The following is a 23,457-nucleotide window of genomic DNA, read 5'->3' on the forward strand; positions in this document are numbered from 1 at the left end:
AAAATAAAATTATTTCTAAAGACAGAGACCACTGTATTTGTCAGGTGTCTTCTTTAGCATTCAAACAATTCAATTATTACGCAAAAAATGATTTTCACGTCTGCCAAATGTAATGTTCTAGATGTAACATTTTATTTACTATGACTGGTGAATTAATATTCTGCACCCCCTGCATTAAATACGCAAATGGTAACACTTTCCATTTTAGACTATATTTTGAAGAAAAACATGCATATTTATTTAACTGAAGCTATCGATCAATGAAACGCTCAAGGCAGAAATGTGATGGTTTCGATTTAAGAGGAGCTGCATCTTCCACTTCTTACATGGAAGATAAAAACAAATACAACCAAATTCCAAAGATAAAAAGGGTTTAACAAACATCTCATCATATTAACGTTAACATTATAGAAAATTATTGTCTGTCTGTTATACTTTCACTGTTATCAATCTTTAATTTCATATTTTTTGTATCAGTATGCTGCTGCTGGAGTATGGGAATTTCCCCTTGGGATTAATAAAGTATCTATCTATTATATAATTCTATCTATATATCTATCTATCTAAATTCAATTCCGTTTACTTCTGTAAAAATACAGTACCAGAATTCTATGGCTGTTGGTTAAAAAAAAAAAGTGAATACATTTTTAAGAGGTGAAAATTGTACAAAATGTTTCAGGAAATATATATTTTTAACAATACATTTCCAGACTTAGTTTAATTTACGCAGATAAAATTTATTTTTTTAATTTCCAGAATATAGAGAAAAGTGTTTTACAAAAAATGTCTAAAACCAGAAATGTGTTTTTATTAATAGCGAGGAATACTGCAAAACAATATATGCTGTATAATGTTGATGCTACCAAAAAAAATGACTTTTTCAAAAGTATATTCTGCATTTTCTTCATACGGTATTAAAAACAATGTGCTTTTTAAAATTCCTTTTTGGCATTTCAGGGAGACATAAAGCATTGAAAATATCATTGTGCTTCCTTAATAAAATGATCAATTCTAACATGTAATGCATATTTAAAAAAACAAAACAAAGACTGGCATTTGGAAATGCTGATATATATATATATATATATATATATATTTTTATATATATATATATATAATTTTTTCCCCCCCATTCTTGCTCTTTAATAATAGACACTCGACAGTAATATTTTACAATGTAATTGACTGTAATACCCTCATTTTCACAGAAATTGCCTTTGCAGAAGTGGAAAGAAAACATGGCTGCTGGATTCAAAAGAATTGTTTTGCTTTGCAGAAACACAAATAACGAGCAGTGTATTGGCATTTGGAAGCTAAATGTCAGAGAAAATGAAATGAAAAGCTTTTAAAATAAATGTTAATGAAACCTGAAATGAAAATGCTTTTTAAACAAATGTTAACAAAACCAGATTATATTTTAAAAAAATGCATGCTTACAAATAGGACACTAGAATTAAATGAATCATTTTATAAAAGGGGATTGTGCATACGGTTTAATTTTAAAATAAAAAATGTGTTTGCAATGGACTTGGTCAATTATATAACTAAAAACCCTCTTGAAGCTATACCACTGGATTAAAAAAATATTCCTCTTCACTATATGTTATAAAAAAAGGATAAGAAAGGAATCAAAAATGAAACAAAAGCAGCACACCAAATTAGGCTCGCTTACTATTCAGCACTATTTATTCTATGGTCCACAGACCACAAGCATTTGCTCAACTTACTGCCTGGGTTTTCACCTATGCCATTGTGCTTGCCGTTCCAATACCAGAGAAGCAGTGTGGCATCCCGGGATCCCGAGAGGATGTAGCAGTCTCCGCCAATGTACGATTCAGACCTGGCCAGGCACGTCACCACATCTCGATGCCCAAACACTATCTGAGTCAGTTTACCTGAAAGAAATGAAAACATCATCTTAATGTCAGGAAAAAAAAAAAAGCAACATCTCTGCTTTCATCGGCTTTGTTATACGTGAGCGGAATATTTGTTCCTGTTGATCTGTCAGTCATTGTCTGACCTGTTTAGTCCATCCACGGCTTTAGGTGGTGGTGCTGGAGCCTATCTCAGCAGGCATGGGGCACAAGGCAGGAACAAACCCTGGACAGGATGGCAGGCTATCGAAGGGTAAACACACACGGGCCAATTTAGTTCCACCAATCCACGTAACGTGCGTGTCTTTAGATAACATAATTCTATTTTACTTGTCTCCAAGGTGAGATCATTTTGTGAAAGTCTATCACAAATACCATCACAGTCAAAGAAAACTGCTGTAAATAATAATAAAATCTTTTTTGTGAAATAAATGAAAGTCAAATAAAAAACAGGACAAAAATGTTATTTTGTAAAACAATTATTGATGTAATGCTCGATATTGACATCATGAAGCGATGTTGCTTTTGTGAAAGGGACACTGCATCTTTGATCACATTCTTATTTTTGCCATTTGAGTTGTCACTATTTGTAAAGAGGTGAACAAAATAACTGCAGTGGGCTGGCACCCTGCTCGGGGTTTGTTTCCTGCCTTGCGCCCTGTGTTGGTTGGGATTGGCTCCAGCAGACCCCCGTGACTCTGTAGTTAGGATATAGCAGGTTGGATAATGGATGGATGGATGAACAAAAAAAGAAACTTTGAAACCTGAAAGACTCAAAGATGACAAATGAAATGTATTACCTTAAAATAAAAACGTCACATATTGAGAATTTAAACAGTTCACTAGAGTGTGCCCTTCATTATTAATATTAGCCACTACATTTATTACCCAAAAATAACTATATTAGTGATAAGAGATCTTTAACTGCAGCATCAAAATACCAAACAAAGTAAAAACCCGAACGTTGTCTCGTATTATTGCCAGCATTTCTGAGGAGATATGCAAGTATGAATTACATGCGACAGTAAACTGAGGGGGAATTTCTTTACTGACACAGTAAATACAAATACAGAAACAACCTCTACCTCCATTTTTGAAACACCGTAATCCATTTCAGCTCTTTAAGAAGAAAGGCCGAGACTCCGAGCGGTTCACGGCAGGAAATCACTGTTTACAGCATTTTTTTTTTAGATGGTTAGCACAACCTCAAACACAAGTCCCCCTGGCAGTTTTGTTTTTGCAATTACCTGGTATTGTCTGGCAAAAAAAGGAAACATGGAGATATCATTTAAACTAAAATTCCTAAGATGGGAATTACAATTACAGTATGTGAAATAGCCCTCAATCAACTTGAAAAGATTAACAGTAAAAACAAAGATGACAAATTTAAATACAGTAAAATAAGGATCTAAAAATCCAATTCGGGCCGGAGCCTATCCAGGCAGCATTGTTTACAATGCAAGAAGCAGCCCTGGACAAGATGCCAGTCCAGGGCTGGGAACACACACGGGGGAACGATTTAAAATGACCAGCTGCCTTGACTTGTACATCTCTGGGGAAAAAGGAAGTACCTGAAAGAAAACCTCGGCTGCCAAAAGAACGACGTATAAACCCCACAAAGACAACACTGGACCTACAAGACAGCAGTGCTAAGCAGGGGGCAAATGTGGTAACAACACAATAGCATAAAAAGTCCTTTGTGAGGAGTTGAGAAGATGCACAAACACACGTTTTAGTTTTGTGTCTCACATCCCTCACATTAACACGTACAGTGTATTATACTATCTAGCCATGTGCACCCAACTACGTTGCACGTGTTAAAGTTGTCTGTGAAGGGCTCCCTGTTTAAACGCGGCTGCCAGTCATAAACTGGGCCCTTCGTCGCAGAGCATTATGATTTTTCATAAGGGAAACAAAATTACAAAAGAAAACCCTTGGACACTGAAATGATAGGAATGGCCTCCTCGGAATCACTATCCGAATAGTAATTATGTGGTGGTGTAGGAGCATTTCTGCTTCTGTCCGTTCACAGTCCGTCTCGTTTTCACGACGCTATCGTTTCCTCTCGCGATGTCTTCTCAACCTTTCTCCAATCTCACAGGTTGCTTTGTGGCAATCCAAAGAGGAAGGCAATATACACGGAGCAATGGTTATAAAAGGGGGACACATAGGTATCAAGGCTCTTTAAAGCATAAATAGGGATCTCTTCAATGACATGTGAGCAAGGCACGGTACAACTGTGAGACGCGCAGCACTCGCCGGCTACAACGTAACAATAATAATTTCCGTAACGTGCTGTTACGTTGTCATTCATTTCACCCACTGTCTTTCTTTCATTCATATGTTACGTAGACACGTACCTTTTATCTTCGGCAATCTCATTCTCTAATCAGGCCTCAGGAGCTAACCAGCGTAACACTGTCCACCACCCCTTTCGTTATTACGGCACATTGTTGACATCCGTGAGTAACAACACCGTACTAAACTGGAAGGTGATCTACGCATACGTGGAATTCGCGGACAAAGATCAAGATCTAAATGAAGATCTCTTTAGTTAATTTAAAGCACAACAATTTGTTTAGTTTGAATGTCTGTGTTTTGAGGTGTGACTGGCGTACTACAGTCTTCAGTAGTATAAGCCTGTAGGAGATTCTTAATGCAATGCCTATGTTTTAGCTGTCTCTCTACTGCCATCTAGTGCTTCTTCTTCTAATTCATTCGCGGACAAACAAAGATCAAGATCCAAATGAAGATTATATATAGAGATTGTAATATATTACTGTGTGTGTTGTGGGAACACGTAATTGAGGTTTAATTGTTTCCCATTTAAAGCTGGTGTGCATTTAGGAACATTTTAATCCCTTAAAAAAAAAAATCTATTCACTCTACCTGTAGAAGGTACATGACATTAGCAAGGAGACCCAGCTGATGGTGTTACTTAAAGTTTTATTTTTTTCATTAAGCCGTGTTAGTAATGTTAATTTTTGTATAGCCTCCACTGAGTGCAGCCAACACATTCACAACTAAAATAGCATATTACAAATTTTACAAATGACATTTATACTGTAAGTCCCCTAAGGGATGGACTGGCACCCCGACTGGGATGAGGAATGATTCGTGGACCGGATGGAAGTCCATAATGGATGGACTCTACATCTACACATGGAGGTGTAATTCGGCCATGATAGTTCTGGTTCATTATTCCAGTCAGGGTGGAAGATTAATGGATTTACTAGGGGAGACTGTCTATCAAGAGCAGTTCCTTTCCCAGTACGACAGATGGCAATGCTCCTCTAGCATGGTCCCAGTATGGACACCCATGGGATTCGTAGTCCTGTCAGGTTTCTTGGGTGCTGCCAGAGGGCACTGTCGGGAGAAGAGCTCCTTGTTTTGTGGGGCTCCCACGTGACCCAGAAGTGCTTATGCCATTCAGCACTGTAGCACAAGAAGTACTCCCAGGTCTAACATAAAAGAAGCTTCTTGAACTCATCCAGGTGAGCAGGAGTCAGGTGGAAGAGGACAACAAGAGGGAGTATAGAAGGAGATTACCGAGTTCATTTGTATTTTGAAGAAAGAACCCGTGAAAGGTACTGCTATATAATAAAAGTCACTTGATCTGAATAGGCTTGAATGTGTAGGGGCTTCTGTGTCTGGAGGCTGTGGCGCCCCCTTTTGATCACAATACACAAAAATACATATCAGCTTAAACACACCTTAAAACAAAGCACATTCACAATATACAGTATGTTTAATGTTATAATTAGAGATGCAGCCAATTAAGAACAGAAGAGAAGAAAACAGAAACCCCAGCCAGCAGCATCTCTAGAAAAAAATAAGCCGTTGGGTTCCATAGCCAATTATAATGCAAACACAACAAAACAATGCTGATCTTTTTTCAGGCTTGAACACCAAAAAAACAGTTTAAATTTAGTTAAGTATTGAAAAAAAAATCTGCATTTTGAACTGTGCTACCATGCTGTACATACAGGGAGATTCGCTCGAAAGAGGCCCCAAATATTCTGCTGTAATTTCAATTAGGATGAAGCAATCTGAACCCAACAAATACGCTCTATACCTTGACGTATGTGTAATCGATTCCATCACATGCGATGCTGGAACTGGTTTCCATTTTCTGCCAGACACTTTTCGACGCAGCGCTCCATGTTCCTGAACGTATTGGAAGGTGTCTCATGGGCCGAAAGCAGCAATTTCACGTTAGACGTTTTCCTTCAAATCTTCCACAGTTGTTCCGATAGACTTTTCCTTTGAGCAGACCCCAAAAGGAAGAAGTCTGGTGGTGTTAGACCCGGCAACCGTGGTGGCCAAAGCCCCTTTGAAATCACCCTGTTGCCGAAGGAGGACTCGATTTCTGCCGTCCTCTTTGCCGATGTGTGATATGTTGCTCCATCTTGCTGGAAGTGACCTTCCGTTAACTCACGATCAGCCAATTGATTCTGACATCGCTTAAACGAATTGGTGACCCAATAGGTTCACACCATGAAGACACGCTGCTCAATACTGTACACCGCCATCCTGATGTGAAGTTGAGTGACCGAGTGAATGGGTATGGGCGGTACGCACCCAGAAGTTGCAAACGGAGGTTAAACGTCACAACGGCTATCTGGCACCTACCTCATCACTCTGACGCAGGGGCATCCCGCTTGTTCAAAACTCCATATATGGAGGAGCAGATTGCACATTGTTTCGTTCAGATTGCTTCGTCCTAGCGAGAGTTATTACAGAATATTCGGGGCCTCTATCGAGTGAATCTCCCTCTGTAAATGCCAAACAGGAATTCACTGTTCCCAGCCATCTTCCAAGCCACTGCATACAAACTTTGAGCATCTTTTATTTGAGGATGTCATCTTTGGCTTGAATAAATTGTTCTTAATTTGATCCCTATATGAAACAAAAATCTGGATTTGACAGGGGAGAGGCAGTAAGGTGCTGGAGTGCCTTTTCTAAGTTAGCAGAAATAATTCAGTTTCATTGATGACAATGGAAATCAGCCCCTGTCCAACCATTACTGCTGCTCATCTTGTCCAGTTCAGGGTCACAGAGTTTGCATGTCTGTGTGAGGGTTTGTCTCCAGGTGCCCTGGCAAAGATATCCACTTTAGGATAACATAAATTGGTCCGAGATGTATTAGCGTCGGCATGCATGTGTATGTGCTCTGTGATGGACTGCTGGCGCATCTAAAACTGGATCTGTCTTGCTGCCAGTCCCTCTAAGAAAGGCTCCAGTCCGCCCCAAATTCCTTGCTTGACTCCTACTACTCCTCTGCTATATACTCTCTGATTGGGTCTGCTCCTCAATACCTTCAATCCTTGGACTGTCCATAAGTCTCTCCAAGATGTCTCCATTCTGCTGGACATGCCATGACTGGACAATATTTCTCTGTTCTTGTTCCAAAGTTGTGGAATGATCTTCCGTTATTTGTATCATACTGCACCCCAATTTACTTTCTTTTGAAAACACAACTTTTCATTAAATATCACGGATCTGCTTATCGTCTCTCCTACAGGACAGCTGCTGTTTTACTGATAAGAGAGTTTAGGATACGGATTTGATGCGTCTTAGTCTGGCTTCAGGTATAATTGTGTGAATGTTCAACTCCCCTGTGCTTGCTTTTTTTTTTTTTTTAATCTTGTTCTCTGTTCTCAGAATGCAGCTGCTAGAATCCTAACTAGGAAAAGAAAATCCGAGCACATTTCTCCAGTTTTGATGTCACTACACTGGTTACCTGTGCCATTCACAAATGACTTTAAAATACTGCTTATGGTTTACAAAGCCTTAAATAATCTCGCTCCATCTTATATTTATCTCTTCTGTTTCTTTTCCCGGTTTTCTGTGGTGGCGACCTGCGACACCACCACCTAATCAAAGCACCATGATGTCCTACATTGATGGATTAAAAGCCAGAAGTCTACGTGACCATCATCATCAAGTCCTTCCAAGAGAACCCTAAATACAAAGAGGACTGTTCACTTATGTTAGGTGGAATTCCCAGAGGGTGGGAATGGCCTCGGACACCCTGCAGATTTTATTTTTTCTCTCCAGCCATCTGGAGTTTTTTTTTGTTTTTTCTGTCCTCCCTGGCCATCGGACTTTACTCTTATTCTATGTTAATTAGTGTTGTCTTATTTTAATTCTTACTTTGTCTTTTTTTCCTCTTTTCTTCATCAAATAAAGCACTTTGAGCTACATTATTTGTATGAAAATGTGCTATAGAAATAAATGTTGTTGTTGTTATTTTGGAATGTCTTACACCTTACACTCCAAGTCATAACCTTAGATCTTCAAATGAGTGTCTGCTTTGAATTCCAAGAGCTAAACTTAAAAGAAGTGGTGAGGCGGGCGGCCTTCTGCTGTTAGGCACCTCAAATCTGGAATAGCCTGCCAATAGGAATTCGCCAGACTGATACAGTAGAGCACTTTAAAACACTGCTGAAAACACATTACTTTAACATGGCCTTCTCATAACTTCATCATAGTTTAATCCTGATGCTCTGTATATTCAATTAATTATCATTACTATTCATTGTGGCTCCAAAATCCATACTAACCCCTACTCTCTCTTCTGTTCTTGTCCTGGTTTTCTGTGGTGGTGACCTGCGCCACCACCACCTGATCAAAGCACCGTGATGTCCCTACATTGATGGATTAAAGTCCAGAAGTCCACATGACCCTCACCATCAAGTTCTTCCATGAGGACCGATCATTTATGTGAGGTAGAATGCTTAGAGGGGGCTGGGTGGTCTCATGGCCTCGGACCCCCTGCAGATTTTATTTTTTCTCCAGCCATCTGGAGTTTTTTTTTTGCTTTTTCTGTTCTCCCTGGCCATTGGACTTTACTCTTATTCTATGTTAATTAGTGTTGTCTTATTTTAATTCTTACTTTGTCTTTTTTTTCCTCTTTTCTTCATCATGTAAAGCATTTTGAGCTACACTATTTGTATGAAAATGTGCTATAGAAATACATGTTGTTGTTGCTTTGCTGCTTGCACGTTCATTCTTGTATGTCTTATAACTAACTGGCTTTGTAGGTCACCATGGATAAAGGCATCTAATAAATAAATAAATAAATAAACATTCTGAATAGGTTTAAACAAATTTGAGAATGTTACATTATGTATATTTGGTATTTGCTGCAAACAGTAAACCTAAATGGCTTCATTACCATCTCACACATTGCCCTTCTTCCGGCTAAATCAGCCCCCGAGGGGTCAGGTTTTCAAAGATTTATCAAGGAGAGCCTAAACATTTGTTCCCTGAAAGCCTCAAAACACAGGCAGTATAAGCAAAGGGTAATTGTTGTCAGATTTCAGTCTGCACTCCCAACAGTTGAATGATGGATGCTGTGGCCACTCAAGCTAAGCTCTATATATTTTTCTTATTAAATTCACAGCCTCCAATTCAAAGGTTTTGCATCTACCACTACATTAAAAATAGCCCGCTGATCAACGTTGCATCAAAATCAGATGACAGAAATGTACGATTTTTTTAAATGCAATACAAAAAATATTGTCATGTCAATTCATGTTATTTTCTAACGTGCTCAGATCAGGGTGCTGGAGCCTATAGCAGCTAACATAACGCGCAAAGCAGGACCAAACCCCGGACAGGACGCCAGTTAATCGCAGTGGCAAACCCACACCTACCACTAGGGCCAATTCAGCATTGCTGATTCACTTAACCTGCACTTAAGTCTTTGGACTGTGGGAGAAAGCCCATGCAGGCAGGGGGAGGACCTGCAAAGCGAACCCCGGTGCCCCCCACTGACTAACACTGCAGCATCGTGCCACCCTAAAAAATATTGCGAAAATTAACACCAAATGGAATGTTTAAATTCTAATGAATTATTTGTTATTATATTAAATGCCGCTTTGTAATGAACATCCACTTGGGGGAAAAAAAAAAACAAAACTCTTCAGAGTAATGGTTAATATTCCGAAGCCATTTAAAATCTGCCAGGGAAATGAGATCAGCACCACTTACAGTAAGAATTAGCACAAAATCCTGCACTTAAAAGGCAGAAACACTCGGAGCATCTCCTACTGTACACAAGCGAATTCAGGCAATGACTACGGCGGTCATGCAGAAGGAGAGGACTTTATTCTAATTAACTTTAAAATGATAGGTTAGCACTCTACCCTATAATCTAAAGGATTAAAGGTATTGAAGAGATCACAGCAGCTGCTGGATGCAAACACTTTTCAAATAAATGCCATTTCACAGGCTCCCAACTAAGCACTCGGAGATTGAGAGACGCGCACTCAAGGAAAAGGCTACACACTAATGAACAGATTGCTTCAAATAATACTAAACAAAAAAAAAAAAAAAAAGGCACAGGGAGCCGTAAATTGAATTCAGCATCTATATGTATCTCCAAAAAGGTAGAATTGGCTTTAAAATGAAAGCAGAATATGAAGTTGTAACCTACAAGCCTCATTTGTGACCCTGACCCTCATTCCCTGGCGTCTCTCGTTCACTGAACAAGGCGCAGAATAATGCAATTACCTGAGTCAGTGGAATAGACACGGAAACTCTTATCCCAGAAGCCACAGACCAGGATGAATCGGTTGTCAGCTGTGATCACAAAACATTGGGAATGGATCTGAATGCTTTGGTCCAAAAGGTCAGTGATTTGCCTTCTGTGCATGTTGGCATTGGAGGCTAGAAGAGAGCAAACACAGAAATGTTAATCGGGAGGCTTTTCAAGCGGCACAGGCAAGTCAGGTCCAGAACTGTACGGCTTGGGTTTCTTCACCAAACGGAAAAAACAAAAAAGAAGCAAAAAAAAAATACATATAAAAGATGCTTATTTTAATTCTTTAAACCACCTTAAAAAAATCAAATTGAACATTATTTATGAGATTTTAAAATAAAATGCAACATCAAAAAGTCCCAGAAGTGCTGGGATGAATAAAGTGGAGGACAGAAATGGGTTTGGGGTTACAGCTGGATGGCAGCTTGCTGGTTCAAATCCCGTAAAATGTCAAAAGGGACCCTTAACCTGCAATTGCTAAGCGCTTTAAGTAGTGAGAAAAGCGCTTTATAAATGCAAAGAATTATTATTAAAGAATTATTGATATTTGGTCACTTCATGATCTCTGGGCTACATCAGGCTTACCATTTTCTTTTCTTCTTTCGTTTTAGTTTTATTACCAAATCCACAACGGAGAACGCGTCGCTTTAGGCATCAGTGAGTTTCGATAAGGGCACCTATCTAATTTATAAAGATATTTTTATTTATTTTGAAATGATGGCACATGAAAGCACTAATTATGAGGATTAATTAGCCCTAACCTTTAATGTAAATCAGCTAGGCTGGGGATTGGCTCCAGATGATCAAACACTGGCGTGTGTGTGTGTGTGTGTGAGCGTATTTATTTATTTGCTATATATAACTATACCATTATTATATTTTGAGTGCTACACAGAAGCTGCCTTTTGAGGCATATTCCTGAATGGCCATACAGGCGAGTTCCACTGGTGGTGTGTTTGTGTTTATAGAGAACTAAATGGTTTCCAGAAGACACAAAAGCCTCAGGAAAGAAAGAAAGAAAGAAAAAAAAAAAAACGCTGCTGGATTAATTGCCGCGTGTTGCGAGACGCTGCTGCGTGTAGTTTATAGATGCCTTCGTATTTTGACAAATGAACAGGTGCAGATCCACTGCACGAATCGGAATGGTAGTTAATCTTTCGATTCCATTTTAAAAGAAATATCAACAACTGGTTGGGTCATGTTGAAGAAGTCGTCATTTTGAATTTATAGTGTATAAAATAACACTATGGTGGAATGCAAACATTCATTCGAATATTTAGCAAACCTAAAATCATTAAACCACTAAGGTAGGACTGCGGGCCGAAGGGACATTCACAATTTGTCTCTTTTTAACGGATAGAAGGTAAAAATGGGGAAATGTAAAATTCCACATTTATTGGAGACAAGCCGTCTTGAAATTAATAGAATGTGATGTCAACAAAAAGCAAGAATGAAACTAAGCTATTTATTCAGATTTTTTTTTTTTGCTGTGCTACTCAGCACAGGCGCTAAAGCTGAAATGCTGGGGCACGATATAAAGTGATGCTATTTAGGTGGCTGCAAGATTTCCATAAGCTCACGTTTGAGCCCCCCCGACTCTAACAGCAGGGCCTACGAGGGAAGGGGAAAAATTGATCTACTTAATGATGAAATTCTGGACACACAGCCTTGATTTTTCACCTCACAAGGCTGTTTGGAGTCCTGCTGTTATTATGAAAATTTCCTTGGCAATTCAGCCAGCGCAATATAAGACCACCAATTCATCAAGCTGGCCCCCTTCTTCAGCTCATCAACAAGTCTGATTGATGAAAAGATCCAATATTATAGTGACAGTACTTCATGCGCATTCTCAATCACACATTATTGCAGCATCCATATTAATTTCCAGTGACACGCGTCCTATCCCTGTTCAAATTAGAAGGCCCAAGGAGGGGGAGTTGATGAAATACCGGCATAGCCACAGCTCATTGCATTCCAATTTGCATGCAAATGGTTTATCAAGGAAATTCCATTCGGGTGAAAAACAACAGTAATCTCCACTTCAGGGCCACCATACAGAGTGTAATGAATCGCAGAGGGAGAGAGACACAAGTGACAGACCTATCAAAGGATCGATTTCCACCGGCAGCTGGTAGGGCTGGTCCTGGACTGTGCCTTGATGGCCTGGGACAGGAGAGAGAGAGAGAGAGAAAAAAAAAACAAAATCAAAAATTGACAACAAATTAGAAACGTGATAAAAAAATTAAAAAAAAAAAAAATAAGCAGAGAAATGGGCACACAACTTTTACTCCATATGTGTACTGTAAATGCCGAATTCAGATGAGTCTTCCTTGTAGGACCCATTAGAGATGTACTATTTATGATCACCCTAATAAAGTGAACAATTTATGGGCACATTCTAATGAGTAAAGCAGCTCACCGTGGCGTAACGTAATCTTCACAACACTCTCAGGCGTTTAGTGGACAAGTTTCAAAATTGAATAAAAGGACAGAAATGGAAAAACAAGTGACAACAGCGTTCAAAATAAAACTGAACTGATGGAACCACGGGACGCTCAGGAGGGAGCACCGCCTAACGGACTGACAAAATTAACGAAGGAGGAGATTTGCCACAGCTCTCAGAAAGTGAAAAAGCAGGGGAGCATGAAATAAGTGAAATTCAGTTTGCTGGAGCATACTGATACTGCTATGTGCTGAATTAGAGGAGAGGCTCCGACAGTAAGAGCAGACATGTGCAGGCTAAAGCAAATTCACCAGTTAACTTGGGTTTAAAACCGTGAGCTATAATTGCTGTTAACTGTTTAAGTCTTTCTTGTAAGTTGCATAGGCTCGCCTCATCTCAGCACCACGTCATTGCCTTGCAATACATTGGTGTTTGTCCTATTTTGTCACCTTACAATCTGGAATTTCATTTGGATTTTATGTAACAGACTTAACAACCCTGGAAGTGGAATGAAAATAAAATCCCTTGTAAATGTATAAAACAACAAGTAAAAGCTGTGAGTGTGTATGTTTCACATGTTCTGCTATGAAACCCCTAAATAAGATCTCGTCCAACCAATTAACTTCAGACGTCACATCATCAACTTGTGTCAAAGTGTCATATGACGTCTGCATAAATAGACCCGTTCAGAAAGGGCCCTGACTCTGCAACGCCACTAAGGAAGGAACATGAAGACGAAGGAGCTCTCCAAGCAGGTCAGGGACAAAGTGGTAGAGGAATATAAGATCAGGGCTGGATTATTGAATATCCCGTGGAGCACCCTTAAATCAATTATATGAAAATGGAAAGAATATGGCACCACTACAAAACTGACAACAGAAGGCCACCCAGCAAAACTCACAAGACTGGGTGAGGAGGACATTAATCAGAGATGCAATAAGGAAACCAAGGATAAAACTGAAGGAGCCTCAAAGATCGACAGCAGAGGTGGGAGGATCTGTCCATAGGGCTATAATGGAAAAGTGGGCAGAAAAAAAGCCATTGCGTAAAGAAATTAAAAAAAGAAGAAAACACTTTTAGAATTTATCCAACAGCATATGGACTCCCCAGACACTTGGGAAAAGGTCCTCTGGTAAGATAAGAATAAAACTGAACTTTATGGTCCACATTGGAAATGCCATTTTCGGCACAAAACCACCAATTCCCATCAGTCCAAGAATACCAACCCCAGAGGGATGCATGGTGGTGGGAGTATCTCACTGAAGGGACATGAAAACTGGATAGGATTGAATGAAAGGTGGATGGCACTAAATGCAGGGCAATTTGTGAGAAAAACCTTCTTCAGTCTGCCAGAGATCTGTGACTGGGATGGAGGTTCACCTTCCAGCAGGACAATGAATGACTCTAAACCTTCTGGAGGGGTTCAAAGGGAAGCTTAGAAATGTCTTGGAATGGCTTTGTCAAAGTTTAGACCTCAATCCAGTGGAGAATCTGTGGCATGACCTGAAGATGGCTGGACACCAATGCAACCCATTGAACTTGAAGCAGTCTGGTCTTGAGGAAATCGAGAAAATCCCATATGCTGGGTGTGCTAAGCTAATAGAAACCCTCAACAAGAGCTGGAATTGCAGCGACAGGGAGCTCTACAAAGTATTGACTTTGACTCAGGATTTATAATTTTTTCTCTTAACGATTGTTTGTGTCACAATAAAAATATTTGATACCTTCAACGTGGAAGACATGTTGTGCAAATCAAATGGTGCTAACCCCACAAAAATCCATTTTAATTCCAGGTTGTAACACAACAAAAACAAGTCAAACACCAAGGGGAATGAATACTTTCACAAGGCACTGTAGTAAGCAAGACTATGGCACTAAGCATGAGTAGCCAACTGAATGAAAACTTCATTTTCAGATATATAATGTGTGGGGAACAGCCCGGACAGAGACAGGTAGACATCGTTAAATGCACCACAACACGTTTATTTACAAATGTATACAATGATGAACACGCACAAACCCAGTGCCGCAGCACCAATCACCCCAAAGTCCAGGCCCTCTCACACACTATGCCTCTTTACCTTCCTTCCTGACCGCCTCCACTCCTCTCCTCTGAGCTCTGTCCTCTTCCATCCGACTCCAGCCAACGAATGGAGGGAAGTGGCCCGTTTTATCCCCACCCGGATGTGCTCCAGGTGCCTCCCGATTAGCTTCCGCCGGCACTCCCCAGTGTAGCGGAAGTACTGGCTGCGCACCCGGAGGCACACTGGGTGTCCCTGGTCCTCTTCCCCCCCATTGAAGTGCTGAGGGCCAGGGCTCCTCCGGCATTGGGGCGCCCCCTGGCGGTGACCACGGGCCCCTATAGGGTTGAGCTTCTAAGCTCTGTTCCCGTGGTCCCCAAAGCCACCAGGGTGGTCGCCCCCACGTGGTCTGGGGGAGGCGTAAGCCCTCCTCTGGTCCTCCTGGGCGTCCCGGCTGGGTACCACCCCCAGCCACTCGCCACAATTGCTATCTTGTACTTTAAAATGTGAATTAATGTTTGTACAGTATATGACACTTATATTATCTTGCAATCTTAACAACTGCTTGATAGAGTCATAATGCAATACAATTTATTTTTGTAGAGCCCAAAATCACACAAGAGGTGCCGCAATGGGCTTTAACAGACTCAGCCTTCTGACAGCCCCCCAGCCTTGACTCTCTAAGAAGACAAGGAAACCCTTGTAGGGGAGAAATGGAAGAAACCTTGGGAAAGGTAGTTCAAAGACAGACCCCTTTCCAGGTAGACAGGGTGTGTAGTGGGTGTCAAAAAAAAATGGGGTCAATACAACACAATACACAGAACAGAACACAAGTCATCCTCAACAGAATATAATAGAATAGTGCAATAGAATTATTACAAGTACAGAGCAGAATTCAACAGGAGATGATATCACATAATATGATTTGGATTTAATCAGTATAAAAGACATTATATGTAATAAGGCCTGGTTCATTGAAGTTATAGATGGTTCTTCAAGTATTTTAAACACTTTGCATGGAAAAATAACTTCTCATGCATAATAAATGTAAGAGGTGACATCTGAAAAATGGTTTGGGAATTAAGGCAGGGCTGCACAATGACCCAACTTGGCAAAAGGAATGATTTTCAGAAATATACCAGTAGTGACGAGTAAAATTAAAAAAAATAACTGAGCATTGCAAATTTTAAGGAATTACATATTTGTGAAACAGAAGCAAAACTTTAAAGAAAAACAATCAGATGATGCAAATTTACTTTCTTACTGCTCAGTCCTATCAGCACTCACACCAGTAGATTCAGGGACCGTTTTAACCATCAGGCTACTTAATAGCCATTCATACTGACAACTACAAGTTTGTTCTGCAGTTGTGGCGTGTACTGATAAAGGGGATGAGACAGAGGAGAGGAGTCAGATGGAGAACTTTGTTTCTTGGTGCAAAGAGAACTGTCTGTACCTTAGCAAACAGCAAAATCAGGGAACTGCTTATTGACTTTCGCCAAACCAAAGAACCTCCATGTCTGGTCACTATTCAGGGAGTGAATGTAGAGGTGGTGCACCCCTTACAAGGGCTTAGGGGTCCACATTAATGACAGGCTAGACTGGACTCGTAGCACAGAGGAACTAAATAAGAAAGGGCAGAGCAGATTCTTCTTCCTTAGGGGACTGTGGTCCTGTAATATGGATAGTGACCTTCTTCACATCTTCTACAACTTTGTGATGGTGTGCTGGGCCAGTTACATCACATTAAGAGAGAACCCACCAAATCAACAAACCGATTAAAAGGGCAGGCTCAGTTATAGGAGACACTCTGGACCCCCTGGAGGTAGTAGCAAAGGAGAGAATTAAAACAAAACTGAGTGCCATTATGAACAATGCTGCACATCCTCTCTCTGACACACCAAATGCTGAGGACTTTCAGTCAATGAATCAATCAGTAGAAGTGTTTTAAAAAGGCTGCAGGGGCTCCTTTATACCAACAGCAATATGTCTGTATAGTGCCTCGCTGGGAGGTCAGAAGTTCTCTCTCTATTAAAATTTTCTTCCTATTTAGTAAGTCTGGTGTGTGTGCAGGCCACATTGTGTGTATATATACTGTATATATATGTATATATTTTTGTATATATTTATTATCTATGTATGCATTAATTTATTTAAAAAGCCAAATTTCCTTTGTGGGCAAATAAAAGTTCTTTCTTTCTGTTGTGGCACGCAGCTGGGGGTGGTACCCAGCCGGGACGCCCAGGAGGACCCAGACCACGAGAGGGCGACCACCCTGGTTGCTATGGGGACCACGGGTAGAGAGCATTGAAGCTCAGCCCTGTAGGAGCCCGTGGTCTCCGCCAGGGGATGCCCCAATGCGTACAGAGCCCTGGACCTCAGCACTTCCGCCAAACCCGGAAGTGCTGGGGGGGAAGAGGATTGGGGACACCTGGAGTGCTTCCGGGTACGCAGCCAGCACTTCTGGCACACTGGGGAGTGCTGGTGGAAGATTGCCGGGAAGCACCTGGAGCACATCCGAGTGACTATAAAAGGCGGCCTGAAGAAGTGAGGCATTGTGAAGTGTGAGGCCTGGACTTTGGGGAGTCTTGGGGGTTTGTCTGTGCACTTATTGTTGTACTGTAAATATTAGTGACTGTAAATAAACGTGTGGTGGTGCATTTAACATGTCTGCCTGTCTGTGTCCGGGGCTCGTTCCACACTATCTACAACCTACCTACTGAATGCCTCAGAGAGCTCTTTTGGTCCCTGCATGTTGAGAACAAACACTTCAACAACAAAGAGCACACCCAACTAAAAGTCAGTCAGGCAGCCATTTTCTAACTCATTTAGTTCTGAACAGGGTTGCACGGAGTGCTGGAGCCTATCCCAGATAGCACTGGGTGGAAGGCAAGAACAATCCCTGGACAGGGCACCAGTCCATCCCAGGGCGAACACACACACATACACATTCCAACCACACACCATGGCCAATTTAGGATTGGCAATTCACGTAAACTGCATGTCTTTGGACTGTGGGAAATAAACAGACCACTCGGAGGAAACCCATGCAGACATGAAGAGAACATGCAAACCCTGGTCTCCTTACTGTTAGGCCGTACTGCCCACCAAACTAAACGTCTGAGGTTTAAATAAGAGAGCGTCACACGAGATCCGCTCTCAACATCTGTACCTCATTCTAATTCGATGTTGTGATAAACGTAGGGGTGCACATACTTTTTCCCTCATGCAAAAATGGCATTTATGTTTATTTAAATTACACAATGGACTACCAAATAAAAATGCGGCAGGACGTCTGTTATATTATAGGACCTTTATCTACAGATACTGTTTAAATGAAAAACAAATCTTGATATGTCCATGAAAAAAACATTTCATGAGGTGGACTCATTTTGTTTCTCGTGAATGTATACTGGCCTGTTTTAGAAGTCTGAGTGAACGTCTAGTAGACATTTGCACTTATGATACAGAATCTGTTCCCCAGAAAATGAGTGAATAAAAGGAAAACTCAATGACACTGGAATTGTTTTAAACATGCCTGATAGATAACAGAATTATTTTTCAAATGCAGAAACAAAGTGTGGCTGGTTTCTGCTTCCAGTCCTATAATTTCAATGATCTGCTTTATTTGTAACAAGCTTAAGTGCACTGAGCAGTTTTGTTGACGTTGCATGGCAAAAAGCCAATAAGACCGGTCAGCTTTAAAAAGAAATATGATAGGGAGGCCTAAGGCTTGGTGATTGATCAAAACGGTGATCTGCAGCGCTACTGTATGAAGAATAGCATGCAACTCCTAAAAGTGCTCTTCCTGCAATAACATCCTGAATGTGACTCTGTCACTCTTTACTTTGAAGTCTATTCCCGTAGCGTTATTTTAAAACAGTATCCTTTTTTTATTTGAAGGCAAGGCCGATACCAAATTGTAATTTTGCTTACTTTGTCTTTTAGCGATGTTATGTAAAACAGTGATTGATTGACAAATGCAATTGTTACATACTGTATGTGAAAGCGCTTTCATGGGTACAAATACTGCAAGAAGAAATCCAATGAGCCTTTCATTTTTTTTTTTTTTTGCTTTAAAGTTTATGATGCTTTTCCACTCATTATATTTTAATGAGCTAAACAGGATGGCTTATTTGGAGGCATACTTGTTAAATATAACGGTATTGACAATAAAGCAGTACATTTACAAAATTCCACAAACGTGTTCGTAAAAGTCTAAAAACACAAGGTAGACATGTTTAAAGTTTACATCCCATGCATGCATTTTCTTTATACGGTACAACTACCTTAGGAGAAATCCATGAGATATCTTGATGCCAGCCTTCTTCATGTCATAAAGATCCAATATACAAAGCACTGGTAATGCTCAGTAAGTTTGTGGCTTTAGGTGTCTGGATTTCGTAATTTCTGACCTCCGAGGTGAAAAAGAGAATGAGAACACATCCTGAAGTTTGGAATTCCTAATGGCAAACTCGGGCCTGGCCTCTCAAGTCTAGAGAGATTATGAAGTCAATTCAAAATGGCGACGCACACCACAAGCAGGAAGTGCAGTAACACTTTAGAAGTCTAATTTAGGGTGTTAGCCATTATGGATGTAATTTAATGAGAAGTCAAGCAAAATGACACCTTTTATTGGCGAACTAAAAAGATTACATTATGCCAGTGTTCAAAGAAGCTCAGATTACATCTCGACTGAAGAAGGGGCCTGAGTTGCCTCGAAAGCTTGCACATTGTAATCTTTTTAGTTCGCCAATAAAAGGTGTCATTTTGCTTGACTTCTCATTACAACAATTTGAATGAATCACCTCGGACCATAATACTGAATATTGCGAAGGTAAACTTTAACATTACCACAGTGTAGTGCAATGGACGAACTGATGTTAGCGTTATACATTCTCAATGTACTTTGTACATTGTGCTCAGCGGTTGCTTTGTGCATTTTTTTTTTTAATTGTAGCTTTCAAGCAGAATTAATAGTGTTCATTGTGTTGAGGACAATAAAAATCTTTTTTTAGACATGACAACATACTTTTCATGCCTGTCTTGTTCATCGATTGCTCCTTTGATCTGTTTATTGCTGAAACACCAACTTTCATGGGGGCATCCATGCTTACTTTCCCACTTGGGCAGTGCAAAAGTGTGGAGGTCGCAAATGTTGCAATTCCCAGGCCTGCCGTATGACAAATGCAGCATTAGGTGGAACAATCAGGATGAAGATCATCTCTCCTTCTAAATCCCATTTTAACACTTACATCATCTTGCTGTCAAATTTGACACATTTTACGTTTAATCCCACCATGGATATAGCGGGTCAAGTCAAGTTGAGAAGCAAGCACTGGTACAGTGCGTTGCCACACCCACTACATGACGAAACAACTCGGGATCCCGGTTTGAAACCCCCCAGGCAGAAGTCAAGTCAAGTCAAGTTGGGGAGCATGCACTGGTACAGTGCGTTGCCGCACCCACTACATGGCGAAACAACTCAGGATCCCGGTTGGCAACCCCCCATGCAGACACTCGGTCCAGTCCTACCCTCCGGAAATGACCCTCTATCTGCCGCAGCCAGGTGTTACGTGGGCGACCCCTTGGCCTGGTCTAGCCATTTGGGTCACCAACAATGAGGATCTTACGAGCTGGATCACCCTCGGGTAAACACAGCACACGGCTGTAGTGCCATAATTGATGCTCCCTCACAATGCAGGTAATGTGTCTCATTCGACACAAAGTTAAACCAACGGTACCCAAGGATTCTCCGGAGAGACACAGTACCAAAGGAGTCCAGTCTTCATCTCAGGTCACTGGATAGCATCCATGTCTCACAAACATATAGTAAGACGGGAAGGACCAGGACCTTCATTATTTTGCAGACATTGGGAGCGCCACACACCCCTTTCCAGTGACCTCATGACCCCCCCATGCTCTCCCAATCTGTCTACTGACTTCATAGGAAGAGTCACCAGAGACATTAATGTCACTGTTAAGGTAAGCATGCTCTAAGGTCCAGCAGATTTCAATAACTAGTACCCATAGTAAGGTTTAGAACGCCACAACATTTACTGTGCTATTACATGGCACTTACCAAACCTCATTGTATTATTTTTTGAACGAGGAGCATTCGATTTTTTTTTTTTTTAACATGGAGATATAAATGGAGGTAAACACAATCGGACTTAATTTGTCGTGAGTGACAGACAGACTAGACGGTGATTGTATTTTGTGTCCCACCCGAAAGAGAGCCAAGAACATTCTCTGGATGGCTTAAGAGAGCAGCAGAAGACATTGAGAGGACTGAAGCTCAGTTTTGTGGTCATAAGAGATTATCATTGTGCTCCAGGCTCCTCCAAAAGTGGCAACTCCTTTAATAATAAGGAGCTTTCTGTATGTAGCCCTGCCTCCCCGGACCACCAGGGGGATGCTTCTGGCATACAACTGTTTCCATCACATGAGGTTAGAACTGACCCTGAATTACTTGGCTGGTTAGACATAATGCTGGAAGTGCTCCTGGTCAGACTCTCTGCCAGAAGAACATTGGGGACTGTAGACAAGTTGAGGTGTGTGGCGAGGAGGAATGGCTGAGGTAAAGATGGAGGTAGGAAGGAGTAGAATGTTTAGTTAGGCCTATGAGGAGCACAGTCTTTAATTAAACTCTATTTATCCTTTCGTGTAGTCCCATCTTGGACATCTTACCTTCCAACATTACTCTTGGTATGGGGTCAGCTCAAGAGCGGCCCAAGCAGTTACAGTGTCTTGATGTCAATGATTTGGGAGAAAAAAAATATGATCACTAAAATGTTATTATAAAATATCCAAAGGCATTCAGATACTTCTGAAACTATACAATCTGGATCTGATTGTTTACTTAAGAAAAAAAAAAACCAAAAATGTAACAGTTTTGGCAATTTTTAACCGAAGAAAGCAGATAAGTAGATTAGAACAGAGCAAAATCAAACAAAATCAAAGCCTTTCCAGAGGAATAAAGAGAAATTGTGAAAAGCTAGTGTAAAGTGACTTCCTAATCAGAAAGATAACTCTTAATAATCAGTGCCAAATTTCAGAGTAATTGCTCAGCACTATTAAATTACACTGTTTTCAAAGCATCATTCATTTGGCACTTGACATGCCCGGTCTTCAAGTATATTTTGTTCTTACTCTCAATCGGCTTCAAAGGCACACATGTCTACAATTAACTGCTAGGGTTGTTTTTCTTCTTTTTTTCTCCTACCGATGCATAAAATGGTCAAGTGATTGTTGTTCATTCAGATAAAAGGTTTGATGGACCTGTGCATCAGTTTTGTAAAAAAAAAATTAAAAAATGCATGTTTTTGATTGAGGACTGTCAGTGAGAGACAACTATACAAATAATTATTCAAGGGAGAAGCTACTTACACTTTTTGCTCAGTCAAAGATTGACACTATAATGAAACCTAAGCAAAGAAATATCCTTAACAGCAACAACTAATTTAATATCATTAACACTTGCTTTATGTATCATTTTACATCAGCTGCTTTTTCCTTGTTGTTGTCACCTAGTGTGGCACAGGAAACACAGGGACCATCCAATGTTCTTACTGTATGTTCAAAATATCTGGAAGAACTGAGACACTGAGTAATGAGATGGTTAAGATACAGTGGACAGACCACTGAGGAGCGAGGGATGCCACTTACCACTGAGCCCGTGCCACTTGTTCACTGCGAAGAGCCTGTTAGCTGTGACGGTGATGACAGCAGGTCCTGTTAGTCCAGGCTGTGTGTTTGCAGCCACATGAGCCACGGGGGAGTTGGATGGGAACTTGAGCACCATGATAACGTCCTGCTGCATCTGCTCAGTGAACATCATCGGCGTCTGCAGGAGGAGATACTGTTGAGTGTCCCACCGTGTGGAGCGGGAGGAACATGAGCCAAACAATGGAAGGACGAAAAAATAAAAGGAAAAATAAAAAGAAAGAAAAGCACAGAGAAGAAAGGCCAGGTTACATACAGGAAGAGTCAGAAATCACAGCATGGACTACAATCTGACATCGAGAGAATGAGACAAAAGAGTTCAGACATGGGCTTGGGCCAAGACAGTGACAGATAAACTCATGAACAGCCCAAAGACGCAAGGACAGAAGTCAGATTTATAGATGTAGCTAGTTCTACATGGATCATAATAACATTTAATAAACACAAATACATAATCACAAAGGTTAAGAGAAAGTGAGCTGGACAGTTTAATATAAAAAAACAAGTATTCAGCCTCTCCACCAGTCCTGCAGCAACTTAAGGAGATGACAAGTATCTGGCTATCTAACCCTATAGTAACACAGTCAGGCAGCAGAGTCCCTCTGACTGGGCAAACCAGGCAAGATGCATGTAAAATGACTCGAACCGTTAACACTCAATTAACCCTGTCAGGCGGATGTCGACTTTTGTCAAAAGGAGGGGTTGATGGCGGTAATCAACTGTAAACGGTGACAAAACCCATCATTAAGTTTTAGTTGGACTCTTTTTGCTAAAAGGAAAGTTGGCTTTACTGGTTTGACCGAGATTCCCTGCACTCACGTGAGTAGCAAGTAGCAAACAACGTCA

At 40.7% G+C, this 23,457-nt stretch overlaps 1 protein-coding gene across 6 annotated transcripts in view; it reads right to left on the reverse strand.

Annotated features, from left to right (window-relative positions):
• Nucleotides 1-23,457, reverse strand: part of lrba (LPS responsive beige-like anchor protein) — a 792,225-nt gene that overhangs the window by 75,233 nt on the left and 693,535 nt on the right. For 4 of the 6 annotated variants that reach the window (XM_039750242.1, XM_039750239.1, XM_039750241.1 and 1 more), the window contains 4 exons: nt 22,555-22,747; nt 12,523-12,585; nt 10,395-10,550; nt 1,728-1,895 (listed from right to left, as the gene is read on the reverse strand). In XM_039750242.1, the coding sequence (XP_039606176.1) occupies nt 1,728-1,895; nt 10,395-10,550; nt 12,523-12,585; nt 22,555-22,747 (580 nt within the window). The remainder of the gene's footprint in view (nt 1-1,727; nt 1,896-10,394; nt 10,551-12,522; nt 12,586-22,554; nt 22,748-23,457) is intronic. The other 2 variants (XM_039750243.1, XM_039750240.1) reach the window with 1 other exon arrangement.

The sequence above is a fragment of the Polypterus senegalus genome, chromosome 4 (assembly GCF_016835505.1).
Source record: "Polypterus senegalus isolate Bchr_013 chromosome 4, ASM1683550v1, whole genome shotgun sequence".
Taxonomy (NCBI): Eukaryota; Metazoa; Chordata; class Cladistia; order Polypteriformes; family Polypteridae; genus Polypterus; species Polypterus senegalus.